At 46.5% G+C, this 22,970-nt stretch overlaps 1 protein-coding gene across 5 annotated transcripts in view; it reads right to left on the reverse strand.

Annotated features, from left to right (window-relative positions):
• Positions 1–908: 908 nt before the first annotated feature.
• tmprss15 (transmembrane serine protease 15) overlaps positions 909–22,970 on the reverse strand; it is a 63,127-nt gene continuing 41,065 nt past the window's right edge. For all 5 annotated transcript variants that reach the window (XM_015962003.3, XM_070555447.1, XM_015962001.3 and 2 more), the window contains 8 exons: positions 11,732–11,781; positions 11,562–11,633; positions 9,535–9,673; positions 1,697–1,878; positions 1,522–1,617; positions 1,307–1,446; positions 1,181–1,235; positions 909–1,098 (listed from right to left, as the gene is read on the reverse strand). In XM_015962003.3, coding sequence (XP_015817489.3) covers positions 968–1,098; positions 1,181–1,235; positions 1,307–1,446; positions 1,522–1,617; positions 1,697–1,878; positions 9,535–9,673; positions 11,562–11,633; positions 11,732–11,781 — 865 coding nt within the window. In that variant the 3' untranslated portion in view covers positions 909–967. The remainder of the gene's footprint in view (positions 1,099–1,180; positions 1,236–1,306; positions 1,447–1,521; positions 1,618–1,696; positions 1,879–9,534; positions 9,674–11,561; positions 11,634–11,731; positions 11,782–22,970) is intronic.

Consider the following 22,970-nt stretch of genomic DNA (forward strand, 5'->3'; position numbering starts at 1 on the left):
GAACACGAACACGAACACACACACACACACACACACACGAACACGAACACGAACACGAACACACACACACACACACACGAACACGAACACACACACACACACACACACACGAACACGAACACACACACACACACACACACGAACACGAACACACACGAACACGAACACACACGAACACACACGAACACGAACACACACGAACACACACGAACACACACGAACACACACGAACACACACACACACACACACACACACACACACACACACACACACACACACACACACACACACGAACACGAAGACACACACACACACACGAACACGAACACACACGAACACGAACACACACGAACACACACGAACACACACACACACACACACACGAACACGAACACACACGAACACACACGAACACACACACACACACACGAACACGAACACACACGAACACACACACGAACACACACGAACACGAACACACACGAACACACACGAACACACACACACACACACACACGAACACGAACACACACGAACACACACGAACACGAACACACACGAACACACACACGAACACACACGAACACACACACGAACACACACGAACACGAACACACACACACACACACACACACACACACACACACACACACACACACACACACACACACACACACACACACACACACACACACACACACACACACACACACACACACACACACACACACACACACACCTCCAGTGGCTCCTATGGTACAGCAAAAATCCCTTGTCTGTGTTTTCATTTAGGATGGGAGGAACTGATGTGGAGGCGTAGATGTACAGCTACCCACCAAACCTGATGGTCCAAAAAGGTTCAGACAGGAGCTCAGTGTGTTCAATCAACCACATCTGCTACACAAGCATCATTTAAAGCTTTTTATACGTATTCACAACTTATTTTGTCACATTTTATTCATGGATTCACTCATTTTGAAGCGATGAAGATGAGGAGGAGCGTCTGGTTTGGGCAATCCAGGAGAGAAAAGCAGAGACTCGAGCGTAGCCTCCAGGTCTCTGAGGACGCCCACAGCCGACCCCGAAGGAGGTAACACCTGTACCAATTAGAAATTACCACCGTCAGACCAGTGTGTGTGTGTGTGTGTGTAGACTTGTGTGCACATGTGTGCAACTGACCAATTACAGTCCAGCGTCCATCCTCAAGACACATCAGTGGACCACCAGAGTCGCCCTAACAGCAGTACCAAGCTGTTTAGAAACACGACAACACGCCGGCTGTGTCTAAGACAGGAGAACACTTACCTGACATGAGTCCACACCCCCTTCAAGGTATCCGGCACACAGCATGCTGGAGGTGATTGTGTACTCCGGTAACAGTTCCTGACATAGCTCCTGAGCCACCAGTGGAACCTGGGCCTCCTGGAGAATGTCAGGAAGTGAACCTGGGAGAAAGACAGGTTAAGGAGTAGGGAGAGATAGACAGGTGTGTGTCTCACAGTAGGCTTGTTTTGCCTCACCTCCTTCAGTCTCTCGCCCCCAGCCTGCGATTGAACATTTCCTTCCTGTTGTGATATTCTGATCATCCGCTGGTAAACACACTGACTGTACCCATTCTGAAACAGAGTGGGTCATGGTCATTATGGGAATTTGATCTTTGACCCCACATAGCACAGGTGTCACTTGGTTACTGACGGGTGAAGTTGACTGGCTGCTGCAGGTGCATCATGGCAATATCAGCCTGCTTGGTTCTTCTGTTGTAGTGCTTGTTGATGATTATGCGATCAACTTGTCGGGTCTGAACATCTGCAGAGTTTCTGTCACTTTGAGCATGAAGTCCAAGCACAGCTGACCAGGATAAAAGGTCAATGTTCTTCCTGTTGAGACAGAGAAGACCAAAGGTCATGCAAACGTAAAACCATCTCAGTCTGTTCACCATCTGGTTGAACTCTCCTGCATCTAATCAACATGACTCCCTCACAATAGAAGCTAATGGCTCTTCAGGATGTAGTAAGGAGGGGTACTCATAGGTAGTTTCTGCTCCTTAAGCAACAATAGACAGCTACAGCTTATAAGCTTGACCCTCTGTTAAGCACCAGACCAAAAGGGCTGTGAGGAGGGGAACTAATTAACTGGAATACTCTTACAAAATCCTAAATAAAACGAAAGTCATCCTGGGAAGCGGAGACGCTCGGGGAAAATCCAAACTCGGAGTCCAAGGCCGGTTTAAAGTCAAAGTTTACCCAAAAGTCAATCCGAACGAGAGTCTAATCACAGAAAGTACCACTAAGCTAACAAACCAAGCACACGAGGAGACGAGAGACGCCTGAACACTTCCGTGCCCACACTTCCCTGTACCTTCTCCTCGACAGAAGGCTCGGGAGAGCCTTTCAACAGCTGAGCTCTGATGAGCTATTACGCACAGCTGGGGATGAAGCCAGGTGAAGAGGGAGCAGCTGAGGCCATCCAGTGGCCAAAAAGGGGAGCGTATGTAACACCCTCCTATATTCCAGTCAGACTTGACAAAGCTCCTCGGGTGAGGCAAGGCAGCTTTATTTGTATAACACCTTACAGCGGTATAAACCCCACCAAAGTGCTTGACAGAAATTAAAAACAATAAAAACAATACACAACATAAAAATGTGTAAAGACTAAAGCTTAAGAACTAACACTAAACACACTAAAAAGACTCTCATGCTGAGTTAAAAGCCAAATCATAAAAATAGGTTTTAAAAAGAGATTTAAAACCAAACAGTAATGAGGCCGACCTAATGCTCAAAGGCAGCACACTCCAGAGCCTAGGGGCCACTACAGAGAAGGCCCTGTCACCTCTGAGCTCACGGCTGGTTTTTGGGACTTCCAGAAGCATCCTATCAGCCAACCTCAGACACTGTGCAGGGTGGTAAAAAACCAGATTGATGAATTGATAAAAACTAGATTTAGTCACCGCACTGATCTACCTGTCCAAGACAAGATCCCCATCCAGTGCAACACCCAGGGAAGTCACACTCAGTTTCAAGAATGGGGCGAGTTGACCGAGGTCCACACCGACCCTAGACAAAGTACTTGGACCAAAACTACAACCTCTGACTTTCTATCATTAAAAAACAGCAAGTTAGAGAACATCCATTGCCTAACCTAAACGAGACAATCTAAAAGAGATCGCAAAGAATTATTGTGGCCCGTCTTAAAAGGCACGTATACCTGGGTATCATCTGCATAGCAGTGAAAACGACACCTTAAAAATTGAACCAAGATGTAGCAGATACAGAGAAAACAATAATGGGCCCAACACAGAACCCTGGGGAACCCCGCAAGAGAATGAGGCATTAGAGGAAGTAACATTCCCCAATGAGACACTGAAGGTTCTGTCAGCCAGGTACGACACAAACCAATCCAGCACAACCCCGCGAACACCCACAAAATGTTCCAACCTAGAATTTAGGAGGAAATGATCCACAGTATTGAATGCAGCCGATAGGTCCAACAATACCAAAATAACAAGTCTCTGGAATCAATTGCCAATAAAATGTCTATAAAAACTAATAATGGCAAGAACCCACGGACCAACTGAAAAAAACAACTTCTTTTAAAAGCCTAGGGGACATCAAATTCAAGGGAGAACCATCGACATATAAATATTGGACAATGGGTTTCCATAGACTCCAATAACACGTTTTTGAGGGGAAATGGGAGGTGACCACCACCGCCATTTTGACCGTGTCACAGGTTCCATCAAGCCCAGACATTTCCACAAAAGGGAAGAGAGGTGGAGCTGAGGGTGGGGCTGTAAGGCTGGGATCGACTGACGACACCTGGTCGAACCAGCTACAAGCTAACCTGAAGCTAACCCAAAGCTAACGCGGAGGTGGGAGCTAAGCTATTGGAGGTAGCAACCTAGCTACAACCGGAGTTAACTGTGTACAACACCAGAGCTTCTGAGTCAGAGATACGCCGGGCTGACCGCTGGGTAAAACCAGGTGGAACACAGAGGTCTCCGAGACCTCCACAAGCCGGCAGCCGCACAGCAGACAAGCGCCGCTGCGATCTGAGATGCACAGAGCTGCCGCTGGGGAGAACCGGGTGGAAAGGTTTCCATCCCAGAGCTCCACAAGCAGGCAGCCCGCGCAGCAGACAGAAGCCGCGATCAGACAGAGATGCGCCGAGCTGCGGAGAGGGGAGAAGAGCTCCACAAGCCGATAGTGGGAACCCAGCTCCACCAACATGTTATATTTCAACCCATTTTCTAAAGTGCAGCATTATGATAAATGCACTGGGGTTTACCCTATTACATTTAAATTTCATGGTTAAACAGTACACGTTAAAATCTAAGCTCAGCTCGGCAGTGACCTAAAATACATAAATATAATTTTACTTACTGAAAAAAATAAAGTGGAGACTCCCTGGACGCTCTATTGGTGCAATTAATGCCACAGCAATCATTTTGTCCAACAGTTGCACAAATAATATCCAAAAAAGAATACACATGCAGAGAGACTCAAAATCCCGGAACAGTTTCCAGGCCAGACCGAGGCTCTACTGAGGCCTTTCCACGGAGCTAGGTCTGTGGTCACGTGGGTCTGATGCTCATTAATTATACAGAATTTTAGGCTTTTAATACACTTAAACAGAAGAGTGAGAAAAAAAAATCACACCCTCAGAGTTGTCATGAGAGTAAACTAGATCATTTAAACCAAAAACATGTTTTGGTACCAGGCTGTAAACATGTTTATTTCTGCTGTGAAATTGGTATTTTTAACATGGGAGTCAATGAGGATTTGCTCGCTTCTGACACCAGCCCCTAGTGGATGAGGGTGGAACTGCAATTTTTGGTACTTCCGGAATTGCTCCAATTTTTGAGCCGCATTGTGGGGGCTTGGGGAGAACCAGCAGGTTTTACAAAGTTAACAAAATCCCAACGGCACTGACTGGACGTCTCACTTCCTGGTCTCCAAAATACAGAGAACATCCAAACCCTTGTCCATGAAGAAATCCCTGATGACAAAAGTCTTGTTCGATAGAGACCTCGCGTTAGCCAGTCCAAACTTAATGGCCAGTCTCGGCGTTGCGGCGGGCTGACTCAACGCTCGGCCAAGGAGCCGCAAATTGGCGGCATTACTCCCACGCTGCAGAGGACAGATGGAATAAATGAAGCGATGGCAATCCAAACAACTGAAGCCACTAACAGGAACCAGCCAGGAGCAAAGGGGCTCCACCAAACGCTTCAGATCCCTGGATAGGAATACGTCATCAGCTGCACGGGGAAGAGGTAGCCACCCAAACTTCAGCCTCGTTAGCTTTCCACCTCGCATCCCTCTGCGTTTACCCCGGCCTGACTAACGCCTCCTCCAGGGCGGAAGCACTGGAGCACGGTACAAGTATGCTGGAATTCTAGCCAACAGTGGTGGCAAATTATCCTGCCCAACTTGATCAAAAGTATTCCCAGCAGAAAAACAAGAGTCCAGAAGCGTATGGCGATCCTACACCAGCAGAGAGTCTGCAACATGGCACATAAAACAGCAAAGCATTAAAAACACAAGCAGAGGAAGACGGCCAGCCAAGCACACCGGTGCCATCTTGCTCATTATGATGAGAAGCAAAACATCTTCAAGAAACCAAAGAAGTCCAGTTGCCTTCATTCAAACCCCTTTAGATCACCATGGATGACTCAGAGCCTTCACCTACTTGTTGGATTTGGTTTATTTCTGTTGTGTCACTTTTTGTTTCTCGGCTGTATAAAAAATGGTGATTAATAACGTTTGTGATGAATCGTAAGCTGGACAATGTCTTAGCTGCGTTACCGGTGTTAGTGCGCAAAATGGATGTCGTCTCGGAGAGGGTCACCGGACGGTGTGGAGATGTATAATAACAGGCAGAGGGGAAAATTGTCTCTGCCTGACCCAAACACAGTCTTGTTATCCAAATCTGACGCCAAGGCAGCCTTGAGCTGCTAACAGCTACCCCCACGAAGGAAGGAATGCAGACAGATGCTGTGAAAACCCATCCTACCCCCCTGCCTTCAGATTGTGGACTTCTGCCTAGCGAGGTCATCAATCTGCAGGAAACTCAGATGTGCTCTGCGCTCCTCCAATCTCCCTCCCTCCTGTGGATACAGCTGGCTAGAGTGCCACACAGGGCTGTTCCCGCTGGGGAACCAGGATCCCAGCCCCTCCCCCCCCCCCCGCCTCCCTATCGGAGTCTCATGTTGTGAACTGTGATGTTCGTGCTTATATGTTTGAGGCGCTTTTTTTTTGCATAGTAAAGCTACGCCCTGCCGGGAGTAACTCTGGTATGCCTTTTTTTCCCTCCCCCAATTTAACCTCATGTAATTCCCTTTTCATCTTTTTAAGGTAGCGCGACTCATGTTGCGAAGGACCACAGTCACCAATTCTTGTCATGTGTCTTGCCCATGTATGTCTGATCTCTGAATTGTGTGTACTGAAACTCAATTTCATTTCTCTGTATGTCTTGCACATGCGGTAGAATTGACAATAAAACTGACTTTGACTTATTAATATCTTTATTAAAAAGAAAACACAACTAGGTGTTACCAGAGGTGGGCGACGCTGAGGCAGGGTCAGGAGGAAGCGTGGGTCAAAACCAGAGAGATCCAGGGATGCTACAAGGGGCAGGCGGAAGGCAGAATCCAGAGAATGGTCCAAGGTCGAGAATCCAGGTGGTCAGAGGCAGAGGAAACAATCCAGGCAGGGAGCAGGCACGTGGGTTGGTCGACTAACAGAAACGAGGTCAGGATCTATGGTACAGGCAGAGGTTGGAGTGCTGGAGAATTTACTGGCATGAGCTTTCAATAATCTGGCCGATTGCTGGTGGTAGACTGTGGAATATATAGCTGGTGAGGCAGGTGAGTGGCATGAGCTTGATGAGGGGACCAGGTGTGATACATGAAGGCTGATGAGATGAATGATGGTGCGTGGAGGTCAGGGCATGGCGGGATCATGACAGATACAGCCGATATAGAAAAAGTCAGGCTGTTTTGGAAAATTATAGGCCCATCTCTGTGTACCACAGGGTTCTGTCCTGGGGCAACTCGTCTTTGCTCTTAATTTACTTCCTTGGGTGCTCTCCTGTGCAGTCATGGTGTTAAGTTTCATCTGTATGCAGTTGACTGCCAGGTTCATTTTCCTGTTCCCAGGGGAAAGGGCTCCGTTTCTAACCTCCTGGCTTGTTCGGATGACGTTAAGTCGTGGCTCGCAGCTACAGTGGTGTGAAAAACTATTTGCCCCTTCCTGATTTCTTATTCTTTTGCATGTTTGTCACACAAAATGTTTCTGATCATCAAACACATTTAACCGTTAGTCAAAGATAACACAAGTAAACACAAAATGCAGTTTTGAAATCATGGTTTTTTATTATTTAGGGAGAGAACTAAATCCAAACCTGCATTGCCCTGTGTGAAAAAGTAATCGCCTCCTGATCCTAATAACTGGTTGGGCCTCCCTTAGCAGCAATAACTGCAACCAAGCGTTTGAGATAACTTGCTACGAGTCTTTTACAGCGCTCTGGAGGAAATCTGGCCCACTCATCTTTGCAGAATTGTTGTAATTCAGCTTTATTTGAGGGTTTTCTAGCATGAACCACCTTTTTAAGGTCATGCCATAGCATCTCAATAGGATTCAGGTCAGGACTTTGACTAGGCCTGCGACGGCTAACCAAAATCAAACCCATGCTGTCTCGAGCGTACATGGAGTCTGTGCTCCATGCATCTGTTTTATCCAAGCTCGACTATTGTAGTGTTTTATATGTTAGGCTGAGTCAGGCAGCACTGAGACGTCTACAGTTGGTTCAGAACTCTGTAGTAGTGATGGGAATTCCGGCTCCTTTTAGAGAGCCGGTTCTTTTGGCTCCCAAGTGGCTCCTCAGATTTTCTGTTGCGTAAAGTACATTTATCACCAAAAACAATGCTAAACTGTATGTAAAATGATTTACTAATGTAAAAAAATGCAATATATCAAGTATTTATCATTTATATGGATTTATTAACTGAACACTTAAAGAAATCTCCACTTCCCGACTGCTGTCGCTCATTTTCTCACCGTCTTCATCACACTCTCCTCTGTCACTCGCCTTTTTCCTCCTCCTCATTCCCTCTCATCTCCCTCCGCCCGCATGTGCTCTGCTGTGTGTCTGAGTCTTATCCTCCCTCTTCCTCGCCCCTACTGCTCTGTGTGTGGACAGTCTGGGCATGCATTTACACACGTCGACCAATCGCCTGTGGCTTTCATCAAAACAAGAGGGGAGAGGGCGACGGCTCCCAGCGACAAGCCGGCTCCCGTCGTTCACTTCGTTCGCGACCGACACATCACTACTCTGTAGCAACATTTCTGACAAAGATGAGGATGTTGGCACACATCACTCCTGTGCTGGTCTCATTAATTCAATTCAATTCAGTTTATTCCTATGACACCAAATCAGGACCAGAGTCGTCTCAAGGACCTTCACACAGTCCAGTACAGGTCAGGTCATTTAGCCAATCAGTAACAAGTTTCCTATAAAAGGAACTCAGCAGATTGCATCAAGTCACTGACTAGTGTCAGAGTCTTTACAGCAATCCTCATACTAAGCAAGCATGCAGCGACAGTGGAGAGGAAAACTCCCTTTTAACAGGAAGAAACCTCCAGAGGATCCTGGCCCAGTATAAGCAGCCATCCTCCACGACTCACTGGGGATCGAGAAGACAGAGCACACACACACACACACACACACACACACACACACACACACACACACACACACACACACACACACACACACACACACACACACACACACACACAAAGTGGTGTTTCTATGGTTACATTGTGATTTCTTAATAAATATTCTATTTGGTGAGAGATAAACTTTATTGTAATTATCCTAGTGAATCTATAATTAAATGGGTAAACTAGTAGTAGCACACTATATATATGATATACTATATACACCACTATATCATATACTACTATGTTATATATTATAATAATATATTATCTTGCTTTTGAACACTGATTTTATAATTGTATCTCACTGTTTGATTTTTTTATACTGTTCTTTTTTTTCATCGTTGTATCGTTGTTCATCACTTTGGTCAGCTGTCATGTTGTTTGATAATGTGTTTAGAAATAAGCTTGCTATGGTGTACTATTTTGTGTTTCTTAAGTAGTTCATAATTGTTAAAACACAGATAGTATTTCATGGTAGAACATAAACTTTATTTTCCCATCACTACATGGCAACCCAAAAACTGCAGTAACCAAATCTGACCACAGGCTGTCACTGTTACTCAATTCTTACACACACACTTAAAACTGCTGGGTTATTTTTAACCCAGCAGTTTTAAGTGTGTGTGTGTTACCTTTAAGAGGATATTCCATTTTTTTTGCATATTGTTAAGTAATGCATTAGTTACTTTTCCTGTTAATTAGTTACTTACTGTAGTAACTCCGTAACTTAAAGTAATTTGTAACTATGACTAATTAATCACTGTCCAGTGCTATAAAACGCTATACATGCTCCAGATTCTAAATATTACTCACCCATAGACACAGTGTGCAGCTGTCAACAGCCAATCGTTGTCGATCAATGAGGCTCCACAAACATGGCGCCCCCTCCAATGGAGAGATGCCATCCAAGGCCACGCCCCTTTCTCAGAGTTGACTCCGCCTACCACTTTACCTTGAAACAAACAAACCAAAGTCAGAGTCTTTGTCCAAACTCAGGGGCAACACCCTTCGAAGCACCCAGCCACCCCTATCCGTGTAGACACCAGATACTGAGTGAAGGTCCTCGAGATGACTCGTCAGGATTTGGCGCTTTATTTGTTCCTGCCGTTACTTTGGTGTATGTCTTGTTGCCTAGCAACCGTAACACTGTTGAGCACATTCTTTACCAACACCAAGTTTGCTCATAATGCTTTGTCTTGTGATTTTTAAAAGGAATTATGCAACTTTTTCATATTTAAAATCATTTTCTTGAGTCAGTACAGGGTTAATAAAGTCACTCAGACCCCGCCGTCTGTGGCCAGAAAATCGCACGCTGCCGGTCCAGGCCCTGGTGGACTTCGTTGGGGGAGCTGACATGCCAGTGCTGCAGTCTGCTTCCAGCATGTTTCCTCCATGTTGTAGATCATGAACACAGCTGATTTGTTGAATTAAGTGATAAAACGGGTTAGTTTGTCACAAGTCTCAGTGGCAACTTGTTGACTTGTAAGTCGCTTGACTCACGACGGGGAAGGCTGATGTTGGCTACACTAGCTCAGAAATGTCCCAGTCCAGAGAAATCAGATCTATTTTAGCGAGCCAAAAATTCAGAACAGCTACAGTAAAAACAGCAAGTGAAGCAAAATGCCTTACTGCAGGAAGTGACGGCCATTAACAGACACCAGCAGTAAGCCGAGCAGACGGTGGAACAGTGTCGGCATGGGCACAAGGAACTGTGTTGTCCTCAGGATCCACTGATTTCCCTCTTTCCTATTCACTCTCTCTTTACATTTTTTGATCACAACTGTATATTTCTAGCTAATTTAAAACATATTTTTAATCATTTTCTAAATTCTTTTTATGTTTTAATTAATTTGATTTAATTAACCCTCCCACTGTCTTTATGGGTGACCCCGCAAGGAAGGTTGACCATTCAGTAGGATTGATGGTTTTCCCCTGGAGGTCCACATGGCAGGGGTGAGGTGGTGCTCACTCCTCACCCCTGCCACATGGACCCAAGGGATAAACCATGAGCCCTGCTCAATGGTACACTTTCCATGCAGGGTCACACCCATCAGGACGGTGGGAGGGTTAATTAATTTGACTTTGGTTGCATCAGAGGTTCAGATTCAGAAACGAGAGAAAGGCCACCTTTTACTAGAAAACTCTGCTGTTATGTATATCCACAATAAGCTTTTCTAATGGTGTTTTTGGACAGCATTTTACATGAATTAGAAAACATTTTCCTGCAGTGTGCTCTTTAGCCGGCCAGAGAGCCTCGCAGATGACGAACACTGACCAGCTAACTCCACTAAAACCTTTTAACGTATTTTATGAGTCTCAGTGAGATATCTCCTGATGTCTGGGGGGTCAGACATGGAGCTTCACAAGCCTGCACTGAAGTTTCACTTTGGTCTTTTTAACCCCGACAGCCCCAGCCATCCACCAGAGCAGAGCAACCAGGAAAACATGGAACGGACTTCAGCAGACTGACTTAGTGGAATGGATTTCTTTGAGAATGCTCCAAAGAGCGCAAGGCTGACGAATATGGGGGATATATACCTACCCTGGCCTGTCAGACTATCTGTTTAACTCTGCACAGAGAACTAGTCTGGTTTCATCAGAGTTCATTCATTCTCTCAACTGTTTTCACTTTGAGTCACCATTTAAAAAGTATTATCTCGCATAATCATTATAGTACCTAAAGTACCCAGAGTACCTAGTTTCATCATCAATCGGATATTAAAGGTTCAATAATATTGATAATCCATATTCTTATGGAATATTACATTTTATTGAACACCTTTAGATTCTATTGATAATTTATTAAAAGTAACCACTTATGAGACATTACAGGTTCTCACCATCTGTGGCTCCGGTGCCCTCTGATTTGTCCAAATCTTTCATGACATCAGTGACCAGACGTACTCCACATGCTAAAAACAGAAATTCATTAAACAATAAAAATTTAATAAACAAATCAATACTGTTTTCAAGTTGAAAAGCTAGAAAAACTAATGAAACACAAACTCACGTTTGTTTCCACAGCTTAGTGAAATCACTTCTTCGCTTCTGCAGGTGTCACTGAAAGCATTAGAAGAAGAAGAAGCAATCTTTTATTTAGTGTCCCTAAAATAAAAATCACGAGGCATAAATAAATAAATAATAAAAACGATTCAAACATGATTCAAAAATATCATAAAAATGAGTAAAAAAATGAACAAGAAAGAGGACGTCAGTGGATCCTGGGAAAGGCGGAATAAAGAGAGGGCAGTGATGAAGGATCAGTCGAAGGTCTTGCAACAGTCAGGCTGAAATGTTGAGTTTTAAAGAGCAACGTGCCTCTGACCACCTGTATTTGCTGATAACATGTATAAATGAGTGTCCAACAGTGCTGTAGACTTCACTTTGACATTTTACTGCATCTTATTTAAAATGAAAACATAACTGTCAGTGGGGTGCCCCCTTCAGGTTAAAGGCCTGCACTACAGTGAAATGGAATCAGCCAATGCTATTGGCTAAGCAGTGATTTGTGACATTAGGTGGTGCACACGTCACATTCACCGCACTGTGTGAGTCGTGGCCACGCCTCTGAAAAGCTCGCTCAGTCCAAGGAGGTTAAGAAAAATCCTCCAGACTAGGAAGCATATTGCTGTTTCTGAATCTGAGCAGTGTGTGTGTGTGTGTGTTAGCAGCTTGATTTTTTGACAAACAATGGTGTGGTGATGTAGTCTGTGTCACTGTCCTCTTGGCAGGCAGCTCCTCCTATTCCTCAGACAGGAAGTGCCGGTGGAGTTAGACTGTCTAACCATGACATCAGCATCAATTCTCACGGAGGTATGCAGGATGGTTCTTGTTCTGCTGTGATGGAGCTGGGTCAGTAACTATTTATAAAAGATTTGGCTTGTTCCCGACTTCTCCACCTAGTCTGTGATCTCGAGCAACACAATGAACCCTGTAGCGTTAAGAAAGGCACGTGATGCCAAAGGTCATCAGGTGTTACATGGTCCAGCCATCTTCATTTGCCTGAGAAACAGAAGCTCTCCAAACCAAACAAATGCTGTTTAGGACCATCTCTCCATAAGCCATCCTCTCCACCTGGAGAACGGCCATTACAAAGTTCCTCTCCTGCTTCCCTGTCTCTGCTGCATGTTGCACGACGTCTCCAGGAGAAGACAGGACTCTTACCTGTGATAGCAGAATCATATGCTTTCTACACAAATGTGTTCTTACTTTACTCATTAATTACAATCATAGAACAATGAAGGTTTTATCCAAAGTCCATTTAAAAAGACTTGATTGCTTGAAAGTAATGAATCAAAACAACCGTTTATTGTTGAAATGCATCATTTCAGATCTTAAACACACCAAACGAATCTACTTGATGAGTTATGATGCTTTTATTATCGGTCATGTCACATTTTAATGTCAGCATATGAACAAGTACAGTTATATCACACTTAGACCACATAGTGAGTGAAATAGACGTCTCTCAGGAACGATGTGGGGCAGAGGAATATGACGACGCCTCTGACATTTTTCCTGGTTTCTGATTGATCCAACACAGACCTTAAAAGCTTTTAGTGGGGTAGAAGCCCCCTTTTTTCAAAACCAAACAACCGTTCTTGGTTTTAACCTGCAACAACTTCAGACACTAACCAACCCGTCTGTCATGGTTTTGGAAGGAATTTGACCCACACGCATATGAAACTCTTGGAAGACAATTAGATCAGTAAGAAAAAAGGCGGACAGGCTTGATCTGTGAAACATGAAAGGTAGGATGGATCCTGAGACCAGGGGGAGGCGGAGACAGGCCGAGACCAGACTGAATACCTCCAAGATCTCATAGGGACCAAGGAACCTGAGGAAGAGCTTGCGGAAAACAGACTTCAGAGGCACATGTTGAGTAAATGACCCGCACTTGTATAGCGCCTCTCAGAGTAAGGACTATCATTCATCCATTCACACACACATTCACACACTGGTGGTGATGAGCTACGATGTAGCCACAGCTGCCCTGGGGCACACTGACACAGGCACCACCGGTCCCTCCGACCACCACCAGCAGGCAAGGTGGGTTAAGTGTCTGGCCCAAGGACACAGCAGCATAATTCTCTGTCCAGAGCCGGGATCAAACCTGCAACCTTCCGATTACTGGACAACCCACTCAACCTGTTGAGCTACTGCTGCCTAGTACTGTGGACCAGCTCTATACCCTTGCAAGGGTGATGGAGGGGGCATGGGGGTTTGCCCAACCAATCCACATGTGTTTTGTGGATTTGGAGAAGGCTAATGACCGTGTCCCCAGGGGCACCCTGTGGGGGGCACTCTAGGAGTATGGGGTGAGTAAGTCGGACCTGTTCCCGGTGAGGATTGGACTCCGCCAGGGCTGCCCTTTGTCACCGGTTCTGTTCATTACCTTTATGGACAGAATTTCTAGGTGCAGCCGTGGTGTGGAGTGTGTCGAGTTTGGTGGCAGGAGAATCTCGTCTCTGTTTTTTGCGGATGATGTGGTCCTCCTAGCTTCATCCAGCTCTGACCTTCAGCTCTTGCTGGGTAGGTCCGCGGCCGAGTGTGAAGCGGCTAGGATCAGGATCAGCACCTCCAAATCTGAGACCATGGTTCTCGACCGGAAAAGGGTGGCTTGCCAACTCCGGGTCGGGGGAGAGGTCCTACCTCAAGTGGAGGAGTTTAAGTATCTCAGGGTCTTGTTCACGAGTGAGGGTAGGAGGGATCGGGAGATCGACAGGCGGATTGGTTCAGCATCTGCAGTGATGCGGACGCTGAGCCGATCTGTCGTGGGGAAGAGGGAGCTGAGCCAGAAAGCCAGGCTCTCGATTTACCGGTCGATCTACGTCCCAATCCTCACCTATGGTCATGAGCTTTGGGTAATGACCGAAAGAACGAGATCGTGGATACAAGCGGCCGAAATGAGTTTCCTCCGTAGGGTGGCCGGGCTCAGCCTTAGAGATAGGGTGAGGAGCTCGGACATTCGGGAGGGACTCGGAGTAGAACCGCTACTCCTGCGGATCGAAAGGAGTCAGTTGAGGTGGTTTGGGCATCTGGTCAGGATGCCTCCTGGACACCTCCCTGGGGAGGTGTTTCGGGCATGTCCTGCCGGCAGGAGGCCCCCGGGTCGACCCAGGACACATTGGAGAGGTTACATCTCCAATCTGGTCTGGGAACGCCTTGGGGTCCTGCCGGAGGAGCTGGTGGAGGTGGCCGGGGAGAGGACGGTCTGGAGCTCCTTAGTTGGGATGCTGCCCCCGCGACCCGGACCCGGATTAGCGGAGGAAGACTATGACGACGAGGTAATTAACAAACTTCTTTAGAGCCTGGTGAGCTGCTGCACAGGTGACTCAACCACTTAATCAAGCGTGTTGGAGCAGAGAAACCACTAAAACGTGCTGGATACCGGCCCTCCAGGCCCCGAATGGAAGAGCCCTGTCCTGGAGACTTCTTCAGGTCCCATATCTGGTTGTGAGTTGTGGTCAGTGTGACATCCCCTCCTGCTGTCTAGGAGTTACCACAGGTACATAAAATAGTATAAAAGAAAAAGAATGAACATGAGATATGGTGTCTGGATAAAATGGTGTTAAATGGAAGGAATGACGTTCTCTAATGGCTGTTCCAAAGGTTTAATCAACAAAAGCTGGTTATTTTAGCGTACAAGGGACAAACGCCACTGAATAAACTTCCACCGATAAAAATAGGGAGGAGGAAACCAAATAATTATTAAGTCGGGATGTGTCACAGTCTGGGTAAGTCTCCTGAGTTGTGTCTGGAGGTGGGTATGGCTGAGATTCCCCAGCACCTGTCATGACTCCCATCCTTCACCCTCCTCCACTTCCTCATTATACCTTCATTCAGCTCACCTGGTTCCTCTCACCAAGCTCCAGCCAAGCCCTGCTTTCCCCAGCAACCTGTCAGCTTCAATCAGCTCCATTCATTCCACCTGCTCCTGTAATCAGCCTCATCCCATTCACCTGCTTCCCCTGCTATAAAAGAACCAGCCATCCAGTCAACAGATGCCAGATTATTACAGCCTTGCCAGTAGTTCTCCAGCCATCCACCCTGCCTGATCTTTGCCTCTGGACCTTGTTTTTTGCCTGACCCCTGCCTTGCTCTCTGCCTGCCACTTTGACCTTAGCCTGCCTCTGAACCTGCCTCAGCCTTGCCCTCCAGGTACCTCTGCATTAAATAAAGACTTTTTAATATATTTTTACTGTGTTGGCGTCTTCACGGGTCTTCTGAACTCGGTTCCTGACAGCACCAGGTACTTAAGGAGCAGCGCGACACCACTCTACGCCGGTTGATTACTCAGTTTGGGTAGATCCGACCACCAGTCTGAACCTGACTAGTAATCTGTCTGTTGAGACTGAACCTGGTGTTTTCCGCTCTGCTCAGGTCCTAATTTCTACCTCCAACCCTGGATCTTCAAATCACGTCTCACTGCTCTACCCTGGTCGCCCGCTCTCAGTCCCCCTCCTTTTCCCACCCATCAGTCACCCGCTGTCTCACCTCTGTCTCCGTGCCTGGTCGGAATTATAAAGCATCCAAAAGCAATAACAATAAAGTTTTAAGTATCAGGCGTAACATTAAAGCAGAAGCTTTGATGCTCCACCTGAGAGTAAATCTGTAAGGCTTGTCTCCAGCATTGAGACATCAGTTCTGTTTGCTAATGGGGTGGACCAAGGGGGAACATGTAGAGGTTGAAGAGCAGTGGTCCAAGAACTGAGCCTTGGGGGACCCCACATGTCATGCTGATCAGCTTTGATTTGTGATCACCAATAGAAAAAACATAACCCCTGTTTTCAAGATAAAATCAGAACCAACTATGGACTGTACCTGTAGTCCCACCCAGGTTAAGAGCCTATCAAGAAGGATGTTGTGGTCCTCAGTATCAACAGCTGCACTGAGATGAATCATCATCAGGACAGTAGAGCTGTAGCGAAGCGTCAATGACGTCGACGGCTCGATTCTAAAATGTAGTCAACGTCAGATCCGGTAGTCGACGCACCACGCCCACTTGTTGCATCCCCAGGAGTTTGTAAATAGAGGAGGAATCTGCTTGTTTTTCCTCTAGTTCGCCCTCTTCTCTGCCTTCACTAACATCTCCACCAAATACCGAAGTCCCGGAACAATGTCCGTCCGCTACTAGATTCCTTTTCTGTTTTGCCCGCCTTCATCTCCCGGCAACGGACAACAACTTCCGGGGTCAAATGCGCTGCTTCGTCTCTACCGCAGATGTAGAAAATCACCGGGAGCGTTTCTCCCTTCATAAAGGAGCTTCTTTCAGACATTAGGAGAGCTGTTTTGGTGGTAGCAGGCTCTCCTCCATGCTGGTCTGTTTGCTGCTGGGTGTTTTTGGTTTATTTAAACTTGGTAACTTGAACTTAACTTTGGTAAAGCTACTGTTAGCATTTTCGCTAACAGCTTCTTGCGTTTGGATTAGCTGTTATGTTTTGGTTTAGAGTTCATCTATTTTGTGGTGCAGATCTCCCTTTTATTACATTTAGAGTGTTGTGGGTTTTCGGTTTAGTGTAAAATATCACCTGAGTTTGGTTTAACCGCCCAGTTTAGAGTTTGGACCTTTGGAGATCCTTATTTTGGTCCAGAACCCATTAATCTTTGCCCAGTGGGACATCCCTACTTATTTGTACTTTTGTTTTAATTCCCCACAGGCAGAATTAGTTTTATTATTCCCAACCTGTGGATGGAAAGATTTATGTTTTGTAGTTGTAAATAAACCTGATCATCATTTTAACTTTTAAATCCCGTTATTGTCCCTTCCTTTTTGCACACGAGCCAAACTCCCCAGGAAGGGTCGTAGCACCACTCGCCTCACGCACATAAGTGACCAAAACAAAGCAGCATGGAGACACTCCGTCTCCAACCACCTCTCAGGCACCAACCACTCCCAAGTTCTACACGTCACCAGAACATAACCAACCGCAACACAATAAAAGCAGTGTTATACAAAATGGAAGGCCTGTACTTTTTATTCTCTTACAGTAACAATTTATCAACTTTTTGGAGGAATTTATTTGAGATTTTCTTGTTTTTATTCATTGTGCATTAGAAAAATAATCGCTAGATTAATCGTCTAAATAGTCATTAAAATCGTCGACTATTCAATGAAATAATCGTCAGAATAATCATTTTAAAAATAATCATTTACCCCCAGCCCTACAGGACAGATGTTTTGTCTGAATCCGCATTAGGACGGATATCATTTAATACTTTAATAAGTGCGGTCTCAGTGCTGTGGTGTTGTCTAAAGCCTTACTGGAGAATATCTAGCAGGTTGTCTCTAAAAGCTGTTCAGATGGATCATAACAGCTTTTTTTAAACCGTGTCCTGTCTGGCTGTGAAGCAAACAGAATTGATGTCTGAATGCTGGTAACAAGCCTTACAGATTTACTCTCAGGTGGAGCATCAAAGCGTTTGCTTTTAATGTCACGCCTGATACTTAAAACTTTATTGTTATTGTTTTTGAATGCTTTGTAATTCTGACTAGACACGGAGACAGAGGTGAAAGAGAAAGGAAAAGACGAGAGGTGGGGAGAGAGGGGGGAAGGGGGGGGGGGATCCCACAAAAATAAACAATAATGAACAAGAGTCTGCTTCTAGACCTGCAGAAAGAGAAAGAACAGAAAAAAATGGGACAAACAACAATACATCAGGAGCAAGCTATCACTGCGTCAACCTGATGATGAAATATAAAATCAACATTGTTTAACTGAACAATCACATGATAATAAATCATAGTGCATTTAGAGGCAACGACAGCCTTAAGACATGTGTTGAACGTGCCCAAGCCCATACTTTTGAGAGCACCATGTGAGCACCTGTGTGTACACTGATTGTTTATGTAAGGTTTACCTATAGGAGCGTCCAATAGAGCTCCTGACCCCACGTGGCTCTCAGTTAGTAGACGCCATATTGGCAGGAAAAAAAAGGTAAACAAACACGGATCGTAACCATGAACGTGAACGGGATCGGCTTAGATTTTACTTCGTCTGAGTTTACTTCACACTTTAAAACCGAATAAATCGTTTTATATAGTCAGAAATTAAATAGACTAAACATCTCCAACCCTTACCGTGCCCCGCCAGAAGCTGTCGAAGCGGACTTCTTACCGGACCTGGCCGGGGAACCCCTTGGGATTTCCCCGGAGGAGCTGGCTCAGGTGGCTGGGGAGAGGGAAGTCTGGGCCTCTCGACTTAGGCTACTGCCCCCGCAACCCGACTCCAGATAAGCGGATGAAAATGGATGGATGAATGGACAAATAACATAGATTTACATGTAAGTAGTTTAAATAGAGTGCTGTGCTGTTTGAATGTATAAACTGAAATTCAAGAGAAATCACTAGTCTGATTTTTTTCCGTGAATAAAATAAAAATGTCAGGCAGGAGCGTCTCAGGATCTGTCTGAGATCTGACTTGGTGAGACAGATAATAGCAATCCAAAGTGCTTTTTATGTGTGATCTGACAATTGATCAACCATTGCTTAAAAATTAAATGCAGCTTAGCCGGTTAATTGCTGTGATCCTAAAACACGTAAACGGCAGCACGCAGAACTCACGAGGCAACGTTTTACGTGACGTTTACTTGTTGTTATGAGTAATAAGACAGAAAAAGCCACGCCAAAATAAGTTTAGGAAGCCCACTAAGAATCGTAATAAAAGCATTTAAAATAAATACCACACACAGTTGAGGAAACATTGGTTTAAGTGCCTGATATGAAGCGGTCGCTGCATAAGCGAAAACCTTTACTCTCGGGAACCCAGTTTCATTTCAGCCCGGTCACTAGAGCGTTTTATTACAATGATCCAACGTTTGCGGCGCTTCGGATCTTGGGGAATCCTGTAGATGGCTCATTCCTTATGTCGTCCACGTCTGTTCTGCATCCTGGGGCACAACAGGAATCTACCATATTTCCCGTTTGATTGAGTTTTCTGACAATAACAAATAGTCCAGCTGCCGGCTTATGCATGCCAATATGGCGCCATTTCGATTTGAACTGTTGCATGCTGGGAGAAGTGACGTCAACTCCCGGAGCTCTATTGAGAGTGTGAGGGACCACAGATCCGCCCCCCCCAAAGATGTGTAGGAGACGGAGAGAGCTCCAAGTCCCAGAGATCCAGGCGCTGCCCCAGAACACAGGAACCCCAAGGAGACTTCAACCAGAAAGTCCCCCGCCTCCCTCGAGAGTCACAGAGGATCGCGCCGGGGGGCCACAACCAGCAGCCGGCAGAGTCTCGGGAGATATCAGCGGCAAGCCCACAGGCCCGCCCGCAGCCTCCCACCCCCTAGCTGGCCGAGCCCGGGACCCAGCGACCCGGGTTCCAGGGGCGACCACCCCCGCCGGGGACCCAGCAGAGCCCAGGGACCCAGACCCCACCAGGCAGCCACCGGGATTGAACAGGCAGATGCCAAAAACCTTAAGCCCCCTGACACGGGAGCCACAAACACTCAGGCAGACCAAGTCACCACACCCCACACCAGGTGTGGCAGGGGGAGGGGGGACGAAGATCTATATCATCAAAAGAAGTTACAGGAGAGAGGAGGAGTCAAAGGCCCCACCTGACATATACAGTCATATACAAACACAGTCACACACTCCCTCCCTCATGCTCACACATGCACATACAACCAAAGACTTACAAAAATGCAATACCGGACACCCACTCATGCTCCCCATACACGCCCTATTCACTCTGGTCCCGGTACTGCTGCACATAGGGTACAACCATCACCGGTAACCAGAGTTTGACTCTTTCTGCTGGGGTGCTGATGAGCAGGCTCCCCCGCCCAACGCTGAGCACAGCAACCCACCACCCCAGACCCCAACCAGACGGCCAGACCTCCCTCCTAGCCTCCAGCCCCAGGAAGCCAAGCAACAACAGAGGTGTGCTAAGACCCCTAGTCTCCCTCCACCTGCTCCAATATAGTGTTGTGTGTTGATGAGGTGTATTCCATGGCTGTGGTGAGCGGGCAGTGCGGGCATTTTCTGGCCTATGCCAGCTGATGCCACCGCACCACCCCACTTGCACCCACAGCCCTCGGTGTCTAAGTGCAGTTTAAAATTGGAAGTGGGCACCGGCACTCGGGAGGAGGCTGAAAAATCCCCCTGCCAAGTGCCTTTGAATGTGCTCACTCCCAAGGCCCTACGTGTGTTTTTGCGTGGAATGTCATCGGTGGAAGTGTATAAGGTGCAAATAAAATTGGGGGGCAGGTTGCCACAGGAATGCGGAAATGGTGTTCATACCCGCACCCCTGACTTGTCCACCCCCCAAGGTCCTATGTGCATGTTTGTGTGATGATGTGAGGGAGCAGGCGGTGAGAAATATGCGGGGATGGGGAGGAATGGCTGGTTGGGCTCAGCCCTCCAGGGAGCCAGCTCCCCCACTGGCCCCAATAGGCACCTCTGTTGTCAAATTGCCACCCAGGGCATGGAGACCCCAGCCCATCCTGCCAGGACCCAAAGCAGCAGCATTACAGAGCCTCACAGAGTCCGAGCGCACCAACCCAGCCCCACCCCAGCAGAATATTTATGCCCATCCCTGCATTTGCACAACTTCCAGAATATATAAGACATAGGACATCCAGGTAAGTTTGGGTCCTCCCCCTCCTGGACCTCCCCCTCCCCTGTGATGGAACAGCAGAGGAGCCAAGGTCTAGCCGAGGGTCCTGAACCCGGACCAGGCACTGCTGCATGTTCCCGTCTTCTTCCCGGCAGCATACATTTCAGGACCCGACCCCCAAGGCCCTGCCCAGATCCCCACACGGGACCGGCCACCCCAACACCCCGAGCCCCCAGGCCCCCACCCAGACACGCCCAGGGGCAATGCAGCTGCCAGGCAGTGACCCATGGCCGCCGCCAAGACCTCCAAGGGGCCCCCCTCACAACCGCCAACAGTCCACCCCCCGAGGCAACCCAAGCACCTCCAGAGGGGGGCAACGGCCCCCCAGTCCCAGACATCCCCAGTGAACCCACCCCCAAGGAACATCTGGATACTCCAAACTCAGACCCTCCACCCCCCACCCTCCCCCCCACCCACCCACATCATCCCGCAGGACAACATCAACTGTCCCCCATCATTGCTATGTGATGGAACCGATCAAAGGAGCCCATAGAGATTGATTTGAAGTGGAAGCAGAGGCTATATCAAGTGTAATATGATCTAACAAAAGATTTCTATATTTTTCCAGTTCAAGAGGATAGCTTTCTTAGCGATGCATATGGCAGTCAGAACCACGTGAACCAAAGATGTTTCAGTCGGGACATCGTCCAGGTTTCCCAGTAAACAAAGAGAGGGGGTGGTTGGGATATGACATTTCAGACACTTTGACAGGTCTTCACATACTCTACCTCAAAATTCCTGGACAGGTAGACAGGACCACAGTGCATGAATGTAATTGTCAGGAATGTTGTTTGTGCAGTGTGTACAGGTGTCAGACGACACAAACCCCATCTTGAACATCTGATGACCTGTATAGTGTACTCTGTGTAGAATTTTGTACTGAATTAATTGTAAATTGGAGTCTCTGATCATTTTAAAAGATTTTAAACAAGTTTGGGACCAGAAGTTCTGGCCAAAGCTGACTGATAGATCCACCTCCCGTTTTTCAATAGGGATTGCTATTCTATCGTCTATTTTGGACAGTGTCTTATATACTTTAGACAGTAGTTTGGGGGGTTTGAGATTATAGAAGTCTAATACCCTTGGTGGTGTTTGTAATTCTATTTTATTGAGCTTACATTTTTGTTTGACTACAGATTTAATTTGGTGATATTCTAAAAAGCTATTCTTATCTATTCCAAATTGGGAGGCTATTCTATTAAATGGGATGAAGTCCAATCCTTCATATATGTGTTCCAGGTATAGGATCCCTTTATTTTTCCAGTCCAGAAGTTTCAACATTTTATTATTTTGCAAAATATCCGGATTATTCCAGATAGGTGTGCGTCTGCATGGTACTAGTGAAGACTCTGTCATTTTAAGATACTCCCACCATGCTGTCAGAGAGGTGCTGATACTAATACTTTTGAAGCCTTCATGTTTCCTTATGCTTGAGCTAATAAATGGTAAGTCTGAAAGCTCTATCGTATTGCAAAGTGTCTGTTCTATATCTAACCAAGACTCATCTAGTAGGTTATCTTGCAACCATCTTGGTATATATTGCAGTCTGTTGGCTAAGAAATAATAATAAAAGTTGGGTAGATCCAGTCCTCCTCTGTCTTTGGTCGTCTGAAGCGTTTTTAA

The sequence above is a fragment of the Nothobranchius furzeri genome, chromosome 10, assembly GCF_043380555.1.
Source record: "Nothobranchius furzeri strain GRZ-AD chromosome 10, NfurGRZ-RIMD1, whole genome shotgun sequence".
Classification (NCBI taxonomy): Eukaryota; Metazoa; Chordata; class Actinopteri; order Cyprinodontiformes; family Nothobranchiidae; genus Nothobranchius; species Nothobranchius furzeri.